At 41.5% G+C, this 16814-nt stretch overlaps 1 protein-coding gene across 1 annotated transcript in view; it reads left to right on the forward strand.

The window, feature by feature from the left end:
• The first annotated feature begins 267 nt into the window (after nt 1-267).
• The window catches only part of WDR43 (WD repeat domain 43), a 64226-nt gene continuing 47679 nt past the window's right edge, over nt 268-16814 (forward strand). Inside the window, exons 1-3 of the mRNA XM_003941522.4 lie at nt 268-534; nt 6416-6553; nt 10692-10813. Of these exons, the coding sequence (XP_003941571.2) occupies nt 310-534; nt 6416-6553; nt 10692-10813 (485 nt within the window). The 5' untranslated portion in view covers nt 268-309. The remainder of the gene's footprint in view (nt 535-6415; nt 6554-10691; nt 10814-16814) is intronic.

Raw genomic sequence — 16814 nt, forward strand, 5'->3', positions numbered from 1 at the left:
CCCAAAGGTTTGGGATTACCGGCGTGAGTCACGGCGTCTGGCTCATTTTTTTTTTTTAAAGGAACAAGACTTGATCTTGATTGTACAGTTACGTTCCGATATGCCCACTCCCGCCCAAGAACAAGTTAGTGGCAGGCCCTAGAGGGCCACCGTCCAGAGGGTGGGTCCGCCCGGTGCTCGCTTACGACGCTTAGAGCCACTCCCTCAGCTCTCGGTGCTCCCTCGCCTCACTTCCTCCTCCAGGCTCCGCCCCGCGTCGGTGCGCCTGCGCACCGACGAACACGTGGCTGCACCGGGGCCAGAGCAGCAATGGCGGCGGGCGGCGGCAGTAGCGGCGACCCCCTGGCCCCAGCTGGGGTACCTTGCGCCTTCTCCCCGCACAGCCAGGCCTACTTCGCTTTGGCGTCTACCGACGGTCACCTACGAGTATGGGAGACGGCCAGCAACCGGCTGCATCAGGAGTACGTGCCTTCCGCGCACCTCAGCGGTACCTGCACCTGTCTGGCTTGGGCGCCAGCGCGGTTGCAGGCCAAGGTAAAGCGAGCGGGATGGCGCGGGGTGGGCGCCTTCCCGGGCTCGGCTTCGGGCCTTGGAGCAGGGTGGCGCGTGGCCCGGTATCGCGTGTAAGTCTCGGCGGCCGGGGGCGAGAAGATACGGAGCGCGGCGTCGGCGCGCAGTGGGCCCAAGCCGCCAGCCCTGCGTGCGGCCTGCCGGGAGGGCAGTGAGGGAGGGCGCAGCTTGACCCGGCCGGCCGCGCCCCCAAGCCTTGTCGGCTGGCCCCATGCGGTCTGCGCCCCACTCTTGACGGGCCGCCATGTTCGCCTAGGCCCCCGGTCCTCCAGGGGCGGCTTCCCTCTGTGGGGCCTTGCTCATCGGAGTCCGGATTTTTGACAGAGCCGCCTCTTGGGACTATCTAACTTTCTTCCGTCTCTGATCCAGCTCATCGGTTTTGCCGTGGGCATTTGGTGTGGACTAGTCTGTACTTGTTTCCGGACCTCACCCCTCCTCCCCCCCCTCCCTCCAACACTTTGGGTGCCGGCTCACCACGTGTTCTCGTCCACGTCCAGGTCGTGGGAATCTCAATTCTTAACTTTTGCCTTTTCCAGGCACCTATGCATTCCCAGCCTTTTGCACTTACTGCTTTTTAAAATCATCTGCTCGCCCCTCCCGCCCCGCTGAAAGCCTATCACCACCACTCCCCTACCCCAATCCGAAGTCTGTGTTAGGATATGGAGGTAAAGTGAAGTAGTAGCTTGATTTAGTGAATGTTCTATGAGTCCAGGTGAAGTTACTCTTAGATGGAAAGCTGCCGAGTTAGGCAAAGCTTTTCACTGTTAGGGACCTGTGTCAGGTAAATGCCATTCACTGTTGAGTCACCCCGCTGCATCTCTCTAACTCAGCACGCACGTGGCTGTTGCATTTATAGAGTAGCCAAACCGAATCACTGCAAAGTGATTTGGAAGCATCAGGTATCCCGAGGTGTGTGGTGTGAGCTGTAAGTATGCAGAACTGTAAACTCTCGTATTTAGGATAGATCTTATTCTCTCTGACGACTCTCTGACGACCTGGGGAACGTTTGCTAGATGTTTGGGTTGGGAGAAGGGATCCATTTAAGTTGCTATACTTTGGGTATGTTTAGATATTTTTCAAATTTTAATCTACGTTCTCATAGTTTAACCTGTTGATTCATAAAAGAAGCCTATCAGGGCTCGTAAGTCAAACACAAGTTAAAAAACAAATCAGCGTTTTTACAGCGCTCTGCTTATCTTTTATTTTCAAAGTTGTTTTTTATGTTTGTATTTTAACAGTCCTGTAAAGTGGTAATAATAGTAATGCTGAGAGAAATACGGAGCAGTGGTTAGGTAGGTGCATGGACCCAAGCTAGCTATACTGTCTACATATGAGTCCAGCCTCTGCTTCATAGTGGTAATTGCGCCTCTGGTTCCTCATTTATAAAATGAGGATAATAATACCTACTTCATAGAGCGGTTGTGAAAATTAATATATTTAATAATGCAGAGAATAGTTAGAATAGTTATTGACAGTAAGTGCTTTAAGTATCATTAATGTCTGATATTTGTATGGTTAGTCCTGCAACGTTGATAAGGAACTTTCTGCCTCATTTGGAGGGAAGAAACAAACTCTGGGAAACTTAGCAACTTGAATAAAGTAAACAATGGAACCAGGATTAAAACTCAGCTTCTTAAGAGCTCAGTTCTTGGTTATCTGCAACAAATAGTTAATATTAGGTTGGAAAAAAGTCACCCACTTTGCTTTTCTCTTGACTTTCAATTGCATTGTCTGCTCAAGAGAAACTTCCTAATCTCATATGAAAAGTCATAGTTTTGGATTATGTACAACACTATGATAAATTAGAAAAATAACCAGATTTGGTTTCATAACTAAGACTCAAAACTTGCTTTGCCATATTGAGCAAGTTCCTTTAATTTCGGGGACCTCACTGACAAATGAGAGTTGAGACATTAAAAAACATTTTTTTTCTAGGTTTCAGCATTGTTTTACCGTCACTCTCTCCTTTTAACCACATGACTATGGAATGCCCTGAAATTACTGAATTTTAAAAAAAGATTGAAAATCAGAGCTAAGAAACGTAAATGACTTCACTTTGCAAAGCCTTAATGTCCAGTAAAGGAGTGTGGCCTCTAGAGTCAAAGTGCCCTGAACTCCTGGTCCAGTGCCCCAGTTTTGTTAATTTCAGTCTCAAGTCACAGAGCTGAGAGCTGGAAACAATGTAGAGATCCCCCTCCACCCCCACTTTGAGGATGTGTCCTCTTGGAGCCTTAGTTTGACTTAAAAACTAAGGACAGGCAGCTTTCTTATATTAAAACAAACTTGCACATATATTATGGTGTAAAATTAAAAAGTCACATGTGCTGCAGCAAGATATCTTAGGAAAAAAAGATATATGTTAAGGTGCTCTCATCTTATTAAACTCTTTTATTTTACATCTTTGAGCCTTAGTGTATGAGGCATGAAAAGGATGTTACCCACTTTCCAGCTTTTTATTAAGGTCCTGGCATATGATGACATGTAGTACTCTTAAACTTGAAATAGAAGTAACAGCACCCACCTTTTAGGATCCTCAGGATCAAATGTGTAGAATGGCCTAGCATATAATAAGTGCTTAATAAGTTATTATTGAATGAGTCTGGACTCATTGTATCATTTAATATGGCATTCCCTGATGTAAATCAGTTTGTAAGAAAAGTATTCCACCTTTGGTTTAGTAATTGGCAGTTTGCTACCCAAGGACAAAATGTGGTGATGATAACTCTTAACCAGTGGAGGAAGGTTAGTTAGTGCTGGGTGTCTTGGGTGACGGGTTAAGTTTGTGGTTCACAAGTATTTAGAAAAATCAGATTTTCACCTCTTGTTGTTGGTCACATAATGATTACAATACTTTGCAGTCATGCTACAATAGTTTTTAGAGAGTTTGTATATGTTATGTAGCTGAGCATTCCATTTGGTCTTTGGAGCCTGGGGGAAGAGGACCTTTAATGAGGACAAGAAGATATTCTAGGAAAGTGCAAAAATACAAATGGATGGACTCTATCTAGATGATGGTATTTTTAGAGTTACTCACGTTTATGTAAACTGAGGCAGAAATGTTAATTATATTCTCTCCTTTTTTAACCACTAAGCTTTAGGATAAATTGTTTTTTAATTATATTCTCTATCAAAGCCACACGGTAAAGTGGCTGAGCCATCTAGGAACTGATGCTGCTGTTTGATTGTCTTACAACTTCTGAAAGTCTTCCAACATTTCTACATTTCATTCTCTAACTGCTTTTGAGCCTTGGAGAAACAGACCTTGTCTACTATTGGCTATCACAGTAAATGTGTTTATACTGCTCTGCTGTCGCTGCAATTAAGATGACCCTATACAGCTTAGTACTTGTGGAATGAAGCACATGGCATTTCAGACATTGGACAGGGCATCTGAGCTGGTGGCTGCGTTGCCATCCCTTAGAGATGCAGGGCAGCTTACGTGTGCTATGTGCAGTGCTCTGTCTTGAGGTCTCACTAATATTTAAACTTCTAAGAAGTAAAGGTTGCAGGTTAGATCTGACTGGCAGAAATAGGAGTTTCTGTGTATTAGGACTTAATTGATTTGTTATAAATACTGTGTGTGATTTTATGTAATATGTACCTATTTTATTCACTGTTATTTGTGAAACTTAAACATATGTAGTAGCAGTGAGATACACCAAGAAATGGAATGGGAGATCAACTGCAGAATGACACTTGAAACTTGGCATACTTTTTGGTGTCTAGAGTTAAGCATTTTTCAGAGCAGATTTTGATCTGTTAGTGGATTGCGTAATAGGTTAGTGGGTTGTGACATTAAAAACAAAATAGAATGGAAAGTATCAGAGTGCTACTACCTGTGTAAGTTTCTCTGTGAAGCCTGTTTCAGTTATCTATATGTGTGTTTTTATGAGAGTGTAGTGGCTCTGCATGTAAAACTTCTTTCTCTGGGATCTCAGTCTAAAAGTCATTGCTTTAATTACTATACAAATTCAGACGTCTCCTGAGTGTGATTTTTTTCTGTCTTCATCCCATCTGTACAGCTCCTTGCTTTTATAAATCATGCATGTGTGCCATTCAGATTCTCCCTCAGCCTTCTCATTGTTTCAGGAACAAATGCTGATAATGGATCAAATGCTGGTAAGCTTTTCTCATAGACAGGTTTCGGTATCTGTTGTTTAACTCAGTCTGCCGTTGGTGGTGGAAAAGACTCCTTAGTCCAAGAAATTACCTCCTTGGGGTATTCACTCCTGGTGCCTTCAGGAATTGAGATTTTCCATTTACAAATATATGAACTAAATTTATTAGCCTACCTTTTTTTTTTATTACTTTATGTATTTACCCATATAATCTGTGCTGGACACTTAAGAAGAAACACAACTGACTGTGACTAAGGTATAAAAGAAGAAATACATTTCATATTTGCAGTGTCTGTAATGCAGGGTATGACATGTGTCTTAAGGGAAAGAAGTTTCCATGGAGGAGATGGTATTTGAGGTGGCCCTTAAAGCATGGATAGGATTTTTAACCAATGAAAATTGAAAGGTCCCCTCCCAAGCGAAGGGAAAAGCAAAAGCAAAGTGGGAAATATGTGTATAGGGAGTGTTAACGTAAGGGTGGAATTGGAAGTAAGACTGGAGAAGGTAGGTTGAAGGCGAATTGTGGATGCCTTTGAATGCCACAGAACTGTTTATATTGATTTATTCTCTGGAGAGTCATTGAAGTTTTTTGATTACAGGAATAACATGTTTAGATAGTAAATGCCAACAAGGGTGTGCCATCTATAATCAGTAAACTCTTGGTTTCAGAAATACTTAGTATGGGTCATGCTTGAAATACTAGTTTTTATTAAAATGTACATTGGTTATATAAACTTCTGATTTGATTGATGTGTTACCTTTTTAGATACGCTTATTCTGGTGAATAAAGACCATCCAACCTGAAAAATAAATGAGTCATGAGTTCTTTGAGATTAATAAATTGGAGTATTATTTAGGTTTAGACTAGTGATCCTCAAAGTTGGTCATAAATCCTGTAGGTATTCCTTCCATCTGCCCCTGCTTGCTTCTACCAAAAAAATACAGATTTGCAGATGCAGAAATTACGGCTTTGACTATGTTATGTTTGATATAGGCTATGTAAATTTATTTGGACCTGTCTTTGTTTCACATATCAAGAAACTTCCATGTAGATAGTTTTGATTTGGCAAAACCAAGAGTAGAAGAAAGACTTCCTAGAATCTTTTTTGTTTTTGGGATGGAGTCTCACCCTGTCTTCTAGGCTGGAGTGCAGTGGTATGATCTCGGCTCACTGCATCCTCTGCCTCGTGGGTTCAAGCAGTTCTCTGTTTCACTCTCCTGAGCAACTGGGATCACAGGCACCCACCACCATGCCTGGGTAATTTTGAGTCCCTTTTCTTGACAACCAAGCTAGAATTTGTGGGTAAATTGGAAGGGAAAAGAAAAGGATTGGCTGCTTAGGATCGATAGATTCTTGGGTGTGAATCTCTGTGGCTTTGCTTAGGTTGGGCCTGTCAGGAGGGATGGTCCATTTCTGAGAAGTGGAAACAGCATGGAGGCTTCTTGGACCTGTTAGGAGAGTACCAAGAACATACCGGGTTTTCCTATTTGCTGCCTTTTTTTTTTTTTTTTTTTGTAGGGGTAGGAGATGCGACAGAGAATGATGAGTTTCTCTTCCCATTGGAGGGATTTCTTTTTAAAATAGTGAGAAATAAATCACCCAATAGCTTCTCTCTTCCTCCCTTTTAAAATGTCTTTTGTGGGCTGGTAGGCATTTATATTTGTTCATTAACGATGTTTTAGTGTTTGGAATACTAAACAAAAACATTGTTTTTCTCTTTTTCCAGGAAAGTCCCCAGAGGAAAAAAAGGAAATCAGAAGCTGTAGGAACGAGTAACCAGACTGACTTACTGGCTCTTGGCACAGCAGTTGGTAGCATTTTATTATACAGCACAGTAAAAGGAGAATTACACAGTAAATTAATAGTAAGTGTGTATATATTTTATTTAAAAGTGACAGGGAAGCTGATTATTAGAGATGATTGAAAACAAAAACACTTCAAGGTATGTGATGGGATCTGTGTTGTAAGGACAGTTTTCTGTCTCATCTACATTTAAATAACTGAGTAGTAGTATTTGAGAAAAGCTGTAATAGCTAACAGCAGTCCTTATTATGGGTCAGAGTATGAGAACTTATTGACTACGTTTAAAATAAGGAAGGGTTACAGGAACTCTAAGGAATCACAGACAGCAACTGCAGGAAGCAGCCCCACCACCTCGACCTAGGGGAATAAAGGAGGCAGTTGGAGTTTTTGCTGACACAGATCTTTTAGGAGCAGGTCTTGTGCTGCTGCGGTTATCTCTTGATGAGTGGCCCCATGGGTATGGGATCCAGACCCCAAACTGAGAAGGAGGCTCAGTTGCCTGGTGCTAGTGTCTCTGGCAGACGTGATGAGACTGGTTCTCCTAGGGTTGGAAAAGTGGCATATTGTGTTCAGCTGCTGCTATTGGGAATTACCACTGTTGGGGTGATACAAATAAAGAGACAGGAAGGAACAAGTCCCCTCTCTCTCCATCCTTGTCCCCCTCTAGCAGTTCCTACTGGCAGAGCCTATAGATCTAGCTAGGAAATCAGAAATCAGGTTTGCTGGGTCCCAGCATCACAGCAGAATATAAAGGGTGGGTTTGGCATTGGAAGACAGTAATTGAACTGGGTTTAGTTGGTTCAGACAATATCTGTTGCAGTGTGTTTTTGGTCACTGGAATCTATATATAGGAGTGTTGTAAATTTTTTTTAAGTAACACCTATGGAAAATTTGGAACTACATAGAGTTGAAAAGGAAAAGTAATTTATACCTAAGTCAGTCACCAAGAGATTTTCTTAATAATTAGTATATTTCTTTGCTTTACACATATGTTAATAAAACATAGTTGGCCTTCTGTCCGTCTAGTTTGTATCCTGATTTTTTTCGTTAGATTACAACATAACCGTCTTTTATATTTGTCAATAACTAGTTATTGACGTTTTAAATGACTGCCTAAAATCCCAATAAGTGGAATAGTCCGTTGCGTTACTTAACCTGCTGACCATTTAGGGGTTTCCAAATTTTTAAATTGTTGTAAAACAGTGAATTTCTTTTTTCTTACAAGGATTTACAGATTACTAACCTATAATTAGTAAGCCAAAGGGTTACTATATATGTAGTACAAGAATACTTTCTGGGATAATTTTTACTAATTTATACTTAACAGTGGTAGGAGATAAGTACTTTATCTCAGCAGCGTCATTACCACTGCTGAACAGCACATTAAAACAGCCGCAGCAACAACAAAGAAACAGATCGTTTGTTAGAGAACATTTTAATCTGATTTTAAGTTTGCATTTGTGAATGTATTACTTGTTTTTGTATTAAAGATTACAAAAATAATACTCAGCTATAAATGAATTTTAAAGCATTCTGAGATCCATATCACAAGAAAGTATTCTTCCCCCTCCTCCAAGTTGAGTGTAGTCCTCAGGTGAGCTCTTCTACCTGCTGTAGGTAGGAGCCTCTCCTTTACTTTGATAGGTTTTTTGTGGTCAGCAGGTAACTTGCATCTTGTGCAGGTGATTGCTGCTCAGCTGCTGTGGCTGCTGGAGACGAGTTTGTTTTTTTTTGAGACAGTGTCTCCTCCTGTCACCCAGCCTAGAGTGCAGTGGTACAATCTCTGCCTCCTGGGTTCAAGCGATTTTTGTGCCTCAGCCTCCTGATTAGCTGGGGTTAACAGACATGCGCCACCATAGCCAGCTAATTTTTGTATTTTTAGTAGAGTTGGGGTTTTGTCATGTTGGCCACACTGGTCTCGAACTCTTGGCCTCGTGTAATCTGCCTGCCTCGGCTTCCCAAAGTCCTGGGTTTACCAGCATGAGCCACCGTGCTCAGCCTAGAACTCCTTTTTAAATCATTTCAATACCTTGTAAGAGATTGGAAATGCATTTTCAACAGGGATGAGTTTATCAAAAAGGAGTCAAGAGGGTCAGGGGTGAGGGGTGTTAGGATGGGTACGGTGAAGTAGAAGGGGTTTGGAGCTAGTCTGTCTTGAGGTTGAATCCTACTAGTTGTGTGATAATGTGTGAATAATTTAACTTCTCACTCCTTAAATGGGTATTAACAACCTACCTTGCTTGATTTTATTAAGACTTAAATGTAATAATATATTGAAAGTGCTTGGCTTGTAAGTGGTATTTAGTAAATATTTGTTGAGTGAGTAAGTGGACAAGTGAGTGAACACATTGCTAAATGCTTTCCAAAAAGGTGTGCTGGTTTTCACTGCTGCTAGCAATATGTAATCTCACCAGCACCGGCATCATAAGGCTAAGCAGATTGCTACAGGAACAGACTAAAAATGCCGCTTTGTTTTGATTTGTATTTCTTTGATAAATAACAAGGTTGAATATTTTGGTATATTTTCTAACTGAATTCTTTCTCTGGGATGTATCTGTTTATATCCTTTACTTGCATGTGTATGATATAAGACCTAGTCCTTTGAGTAGACAGCTGATAGGAAGGAAAGTAACTGAACTAACTTAACATTTAAAAATTTTTCTTTTGAAGTGGAAACAATGTTATTTGGGAGTAGCTTTGGTAATTTTGAGTAATCATGTTTGTTCTTAGCTTTGCTATGTACATAGTGGTGTTTCATTGTATATTTATTTATTCCTGCAAAATTTTAGTGCATAAAGCTAAAAATGGTAGGAAAGTAAAGTAACTGTAGGAGCGATTTCACGAGGTAGCATGTGACTATTTGTCAGATGAGTACAGTAGTGTTGGGAAGGCCTGGAGGAGGAGAAGGGACTGGTTGGACGTTCTAGAATAGGCAAGATTTGGATAGAGGTGGGTGGGAGAATCCTTCCAAGGATGGAGAGAGGAAGTTGGGGAGATGTCAAGAGCAAATGCTGGGAGACAGGAATGTAAAAGATTTACGTGGCACTGAGTGAGTTAATCCAGAGGAGGGGCATACTAGGGGATAAGAGATAATAGATAATGGATAATGGATAAATGTGACTTCAGGTAGAAAGAAGGAAATGCTTCCAGTGTGGGTGATTTAGCACCTCATTCTGCTAAGTTAGTCCTGGAATGTTTGTGAGATGGGAAACATGAATGAGCTCTTCTCAGTTTCTATTCCTATGTGCCTCTTAGTGAGTGGACATCTTGCTATGCTGTAAATGGATAAGTATTGTTTATATGCTATGGCCGCATAGTACAAGGAAGCATTTAGTGTTTACCTGAATTAACAGTGATTTCTTTTTTTGAGACATAGCTTTGACAGTTTTTTTTTAACAAGAGATTTTTTCAAAGAAATTTTTGACTACACTTGATTTTTACCTTAAATGTTGACCGGGGGTGTGGAAGTTGTTTGTTTGTTTGTTTAATTATTTTTAAACAGAGAAGGGAAAGCTAACATTTTGAAGTTCTAGCTGTGTATCTCATTTTTTTTTTTTTTTTTTGAGACGGAATTTCGTTCTTGTTGCCCATGCTGGAGTGCAGTAACGCCATCTTGGCTCACTGCAACCTCTGCCTCCCAGGTTCAAGTGATTCTCCTGCCTCAGTCTCTCAAGTAGCTGGAATTATAGGCATGTACCACCATGCTCAGTTAATTTTATATATTTTTATTTCTTTTTCTTTTTCTTTTTTTTGTTAGATGAAGTCTTGCTCTGTCACCCAGGCTGGAGTGCAGTGGTGTGATTTTGGTTCACTGCGACCTCCACCTCCTGGGTTCAAGCGATTCGCCTGCTTCAGCTTTCTGAGTAGCTGGGATTATAGGTGTGTACCACCATGCCCAGCTAATTTTTATATTTTTAGTAGAAATGGTGTATCACCTTGTTGGTCAGGCTGGTCTCGAACTCCTGACCTCATGATTCACCCACCTTGGCCTCCCAAAGTGCTGGGATTACAGGCATGAGTCACTGTGCCCGGCCCGTTTATCTCATGTTTGATGTTGGAAAACGAAAATGGATAGATACAGGTTAAAGCTTTTAGTTAGGCCTAACATTTTAGTTAATTATTTGGTAATGACTCTAGGGTTCTTATTATCATAATATGTAAGACAAGTTTAATTTTAATTTTTTTTTTTTAATCTACAGAGTGGTGGACATGACAACAGAGTCAACTGCATACAGTGGCATCAAGACGGTGGCTGTTTATATAGTTGTTCAGATGATAAACATATTGTGGAATGGAACGTACAGACGTGCAAAGTAAAGTGGTGAGTAACATTCATGGTATCGGGTGACTCATCTTGGAAATGCAGTAGAAGCGGACAAATACTGGACTTGCGGGGAATGCAGACGTTAGGTTATAGGTTCCATTTTCAGAGAAGTTTGAATCAAATTGGCATGCAAGATTTTAATACATAAATACGTAAAGCTAAAAATGGTACAAAAGTAAAGCAACCATATGAGAGATGTCATGAGGTAGCATGTGACTATTTGTCAGATGAGTACAGTAAGGTAGGCCTGGAGTTGGAGAAGGGATTTCAGCTGGACCTTCTGAGATAGGTAAGATTTGGATAGAGGAGGGTGGGAGAATCCAGGGTGGAGAGAGGAAGTTGGGGAGATGGCAAGAGCAAATGCTGGGAGACAGGAATGTAAAAGATTTACATGGCACTGAGTAAACTGATTCAGAGGAGGGACGTACTAGGGGATAATGGATGGTAGATGATGTGGGTCAAAGTATCCTAAGAGCCTGGCCTTGCGTTGTAGATAAAGATTATAGACACTTGATTGTAGTTCAACCGCCTGATCCTGGGATTGGCTGCGTAGGAGCTGCTGAGTAAATGTGTTCTGTTGAATATAGTTCCACCTACAGTATAGTTGAGGACCCTCATGAGGATAATGATGCCCATGGTTCTGCAGCTACCAGAGAAGGGATTCTAATCCTGCTATTTTGAGTTCTGGTACAGTGTTTTCCTATTATGCTTCTTTGTTGGGGTTTTAGATTCTGTCTGGTATGCAAGAGAGAGCCACTGGCCAAGTGTAGTGGTTCATGTCTGTAATCCCAGCACTTTGGGAGGCCATGGTGGGAGGATTGCTTGAGACCAGCCTGGACAGCATAGTGAGAAACCCTTCTCTCTCTCTCTTTTTTTCTTTTCTTTTCTTTATTTTCCACCCAATTTCATCTTGAGAGAACTCCCTCTCTACCAAAAAAAAAAAAAAAAAAAAACTTGTTGGGTGTGGTGGCATGCATGGCCTATGGCCCAAGGTATGATGGAGTCTGAGGTGGGAGGATTGCTTGAGCCTAGGAGGTTGAGGCTGCAGTGAGCCGTGATTGTGCTACTGCACTCCAGCCTGGGTGGCAGAGCAAGACCCTGTCTTTAAAAAAAAAAAAAAAAGCCACTGCAGGCCAGTGTCTCTAGGATAGACTATTCAGAGTAAGGCTTCAGGAAAAAGTTATCTGTCAGCAATGTGTAGAATTTAGGGAAAGGACCTAGTTCAGAGGCAGAGAAGGCAGATAGATTGTTACTGTAATCTGGTTGTAGGGTAAGTGTGGGAAGTGAAAATGGGAATGATCGAAACCATTCGATCGCAGTAGAGGAGGGATATTGAGTTTACTGTTTTAAGCTTTGCTAACTAAGCAAGTAACCAGTTTAGAGGGAGGACATACCAGGGGGATAATGCATGGTAGAGGACAGAAATTATGGTCAAAAGAGAGAAATGGTTTGGGGGTTTTAGACCAGGTGACTTTTTATTTTTTTCATTTTGTGTTGACAAGTTGACTTTGAAATAATGGTATGTGAAAGGTAAGATCCAGGAGGCACGGTGGTGATAGAGACTTAGCCTTTAAAGTGGGGTTTGGAGTTGGAGGCACAGGTGAGTAAATCATCTCCATGGTGGCTCAGTGAGTATTTGTGCTCCGTTTACTTGTAGCAGGCACAGCAGTTTGCATACTAGTTACCTGTCAGAAATGCCTGCAGAGATTTTGATACAGTAGGTCTGGGGTGGGGCCTTCCTTACCATTTCTGGATGAGAGGTTACAAAGATAGGTCCTTCACATAGGGACTAGTGATGTTCAAGGAGCCGTTCAACACATTGTATGTCTTAATATATTTAATCATAAGCCTGTGAGGTGGAGTGTAGCCCCACTTTGTTGTTGTGAGGTAGGTTAAATAAGAGCCTGGCCCCTCATACACTAAACTGTGTTGTCTCATAAGATCATTATGTTTCCAGCTTCATCCGTAGCATTCTTAAGTTGCTGTTACTTGATTTTGTTTTCTATTTTAGATGCTATGTATTGCTTTTCTACTGTGGAGGATGAGGATTATCTCTTATCTTCTTTTCTCTCTTCAAAATCTCCCAATATTGTTGTATCACAGTGTTCGATAAGCAGTATTTGTTTATATTATAACTCGTTAAGTTTATACTTGCTTTGGTTTTCATTTGATTAGTTTTGTATGTCCTTGTTACTAGGTTATTCTCAGTGATAGAAATCTTCTCAGTTGTTTTCTGGACACATCAGTCAGTCAGTTTATTCATTTCTTAGAAAACTTCTCTGACTTGTAAGTTCTGCTGAATGATGATTATCCTGAGATTTTCTTTTTTCTTTCCTTTTTTATTATTATTTTTGAGTTTTGCTTTGTCACCCAGGCTGGAGTGCAGTGGCATGATCTTGGCCCACTGCTACCTCTGCCTCCCAGATTCAAGCAAATCTCCTGCCTCAGCCTCCTGAGTAGCTGGGATTACAGGTGTGTGCCACCACACCAGGCCAATTTTTGTGTTTTTAGTAGAGACAAGGTTTCACCATGTTAGCCAGGCTGGTCTCAAATGCCTGATCTCAAGTGATCACCAGCCTTGGCCTCCCAAGGTGCTGGGATTACAGGCATGAGCCACTGCACCTGGCCAAGATTTTCTTTCACTATCATCCTGGAGGGGTTTTTCTTGTCACATGGACTCTGATTCCTGGATTTTATTTTCTCCTTTTTTGGTTTACTCTTTTTTGGTGGGGCACATCAGTTAGTAGATTCCTGAGAAGGTGTGAGAGAGATTCTTCCTGTTCACCAGTGTCTTTAATTATATCTCACAGTAAGTTGGTAGTTAGAGGATATAAGGTTTTGGGTTGCACCTCTGTTTTCCTCATTAATTTTGGAGACATTTTTCCATTTTTTAAGAAGCTTTTTAGTGTTATTTGTAGTCTTCTCAAATTTTCCATGCTTTAAAAAAATTAATAAATTACATTGGCATTTGATGGGGTCATTTAGCATGGAAATTCATGTTCTCTCTTTTTTTTTTGAGACGGAGTCTAGCTCTGTCGCCAGACTGGAGTGTAGTGGTGCAGTCTCAGCTCACTGCAGCCACTGCCTCCCGGGTTCAAGCAGTCGTCCTGCCTCAGCCTCCTGAATAGCTGGGATTATAGGCACGCACTGCCATGCGCAGCTAATTTTTTGTATTTTTAGTAGAGACAGGGTTTCACCATGTTGGACAGGATGGTCTCAATTACCTGACTTCGTGATCTGCCCACCTCGGCCCTCCAAAGTGCTGGGATTATAGGTGTGAGTCACTGAGCCCAGCCCATGTTATCATTTTTCTTGCACTATTTGATAATTTCATCTGTTTTTTCTTAAGGTTTCTCTAGTGTTACATACTATGATCTAGATCTTGCATTTCCTGGACTTATTCTTTAAAATTCTGGCTTTTTTCTCTTATTTTCTCCTTTTACTTTTCTGTTACCTGTTGGATTGTCTCAATTTCATTTTCCAAATCCTCTATTTCTAGTGATTTTTTTTTTTTTTTTTTTTTTTTTTGAGACAGAGTCTTGCTCTGTTGTCAGACTGAAGTGCAATGGTGCAGTCTTGACTCACTGCAGCCTCCGCCTCCCGAGTGGCTGGGACTGTAGTGCATGCCACCACGCCCAGCTAATTTTTGTAGTTTTAGTAGAGACTGGGTTTCACCATGTTGGCCAGGATGGTCTCCATCTCTTGACCTTGTGATCTGTCTGCTTTGGCCTCCCAAAGTGCTGGGATTACAGGTGTGAGTCATTGTGCTCGGCTAAAATTTCTTTTACCATGGTTTACTTTAGAAGCTATTTTTTGTTTACTGCTTTTTCTTCTTTTCTTTTTCTTTCCTTTTTTTTTGAGACAGATTCTCACTCTGTCGCCCAGGCTGGAGTGCAGTGGTACGATCTCGGCTCACTGCAGCCTCCACCTCCCAGGTTCAAGCAATTCTCCTGCCTTAGCCTCCCGTGTAGCTGGGATTACAAGTGCCTGCTACCACACTCAGCTAATTTTTGTATTAGTAGAGACAAGGTTTCATTATATTGGTCAGGTTGGTCTTAAATGCCTGATCTCAGGTGGTCACCCACCTCGGCCTTCCAAAGTGCTGGGATTACAGGTGTGAGCCAGCACACCTGGCCATAAATTATTTTCTTTTGTTCCTTACACCTCTATTGTGGGTGTGTTTTGATTTGTTCTTTTTTATGTTTATGTTTTATCCTCCAGCCCACTGAAGATCCTGGGGGCTATCTGTTGCCGTTTGTAAACAAAGCAGTAAAAAGCTGACTGGGGCCAGCCACAGTGGCTCACGCCTGTAATCCCAGCACTTTGGGAGGCTGAGGCAGGTGGATCATGAAGTCAACAGTTCGAGATCAGCCTGGCCAAGATGGTGAAACCCCATCTCTACTAAAAAAATACAAAAATTAGCCAGGCACGGTGGCACAAGCCTGTAATCTCACCTACTCGGGAAGCTGAGGCAGGAGAATTGCTTGAACCTGGGAGGCGGAAGTTGAAGTGAGCCGAGATCTCGCCATTGCATTCCAGTCTGGGCGACAGAGTGAGACTCCGTCTCAAAAAAAAAAAAAAAAAAAAAAAAAAAAGCTGATTGGTGGCTGGGTGCCATGGCTTATGCCTGTATGTAATCTTAGCACTTTGGAAGGCTGAGGTGGAAGGACCGCTTGAACCTAGGAGTTCAAGACTGTCCTAGTCAACATAGTGAGAACCCTTTCTCTACAAAAAAGAAAACAATTAGCCAGGAGTGGTGGTGCGTACCTGAAGTTCCAGCTGCCTAAGAGGCTAGGGCAGGAGGATCACTTGAACCCAGGAGATTAAGCCTGCAGTGAGCTGGTATTTTGCTACTGTGCTGTTCCTGGGCAACAGAGCGAGACCCTGTTTGGGGAAAAAATATGATTGGAAGGTTTAGGTGTGAGTGTGTGACTTTTCAATTGTTATGCTTCATTTATAGAGTGATTGGGAAGCCTTCAAATATTAGTATGTGTAGGTCTGGAACCATTTACATTTCCCAGAGAGGAGTTTTTTCATCTAGTGCTTCTTTGTACATACAGATCTGATTTAGTAGGCGTAGCTAGGTTGGAGCTTGAGAGTGCATAATTCTCACAAGTTCCCAGATGATGCTGATTTATACTTTGAGTTGCAAAGCTCCTGAGGGATTGGGATGTGGGGAGGGTAGAGAGAAAGTATTATTAGCCTAACTAGCATTTTCAATGCTGAGTTGGGGGCTGGGTGCAGTGGCTCACGCCTGTAATCCCAGTGCTTTGGGAAGCTGAGGTGGGTGGATCACCTGAGGTTGGGAGTTGGAGACCAGCTTGACCAACATGGAGAAACTTCATCTCTACTAAAAATATAAAATTAGCCGAACGTGGTGACATATGCCTGTAATCCCAGCTACTTGAGAGTCTGAGGCAGGAGAATTGCTTGAACCCGGGAGGTAGAGGTTACGATGATCCCAGATTGTGTCATTGCACTCCAGCCTGGGCAACAGAGCAAAACTGTCTAAAAAAAAAAAAAAGAGAGACCCAAAAAACTGAGTGGGGAAGTAGATTCAGGAAGGTTGTCAGCCTCCTCTAGGTAGTATGGTGATTGTGTCTTTTTAATATGTATCAACATAGTGAATATATGTTGAATATTGAATATAAATGAGAATTGAAGTTGTAGTTAGTAATCGATGATAAATTGACAAAAATTTTAGAAACCGATAAGGGTAAAGGAAAAGTTCTCCTTATAGCTGGATTTCTTTGATTACCAGTGAGGTTGACTGTTTTGTGTTTATCAACAATTTGTATTTTTCCTATATATTGCCTTTTTATATCCTTCATCTGTTTTTATTTTGAGTTCCTTTTCTTACTGATATGAAGGAGCTATTTGTGTATTGTGAGTATTAATCCTTTGTAATATATTTTTGGTACTTTTCCTAGCTTTTTACACATACATATATGTATTTTTTTTTTTTTTTGAGACAGGATCTCATTCTGTCATCCAGGTG

Source organism: Saimiri boliviensis, chromosome 1 (assembly GCF_048565385.1).
Source record: "Saimiri boliviensis isolate mSaiBol1 chromosome 1, mSaiBol1.pri, whole genome shotgun sequence".
In the NCBI taxonomy this organism is placed as follows: Eukaryota; Metazoa; Chordata; class Mammalia; order Primates; family Cebidae; genus Saimiri; species Saimiri boliviensis.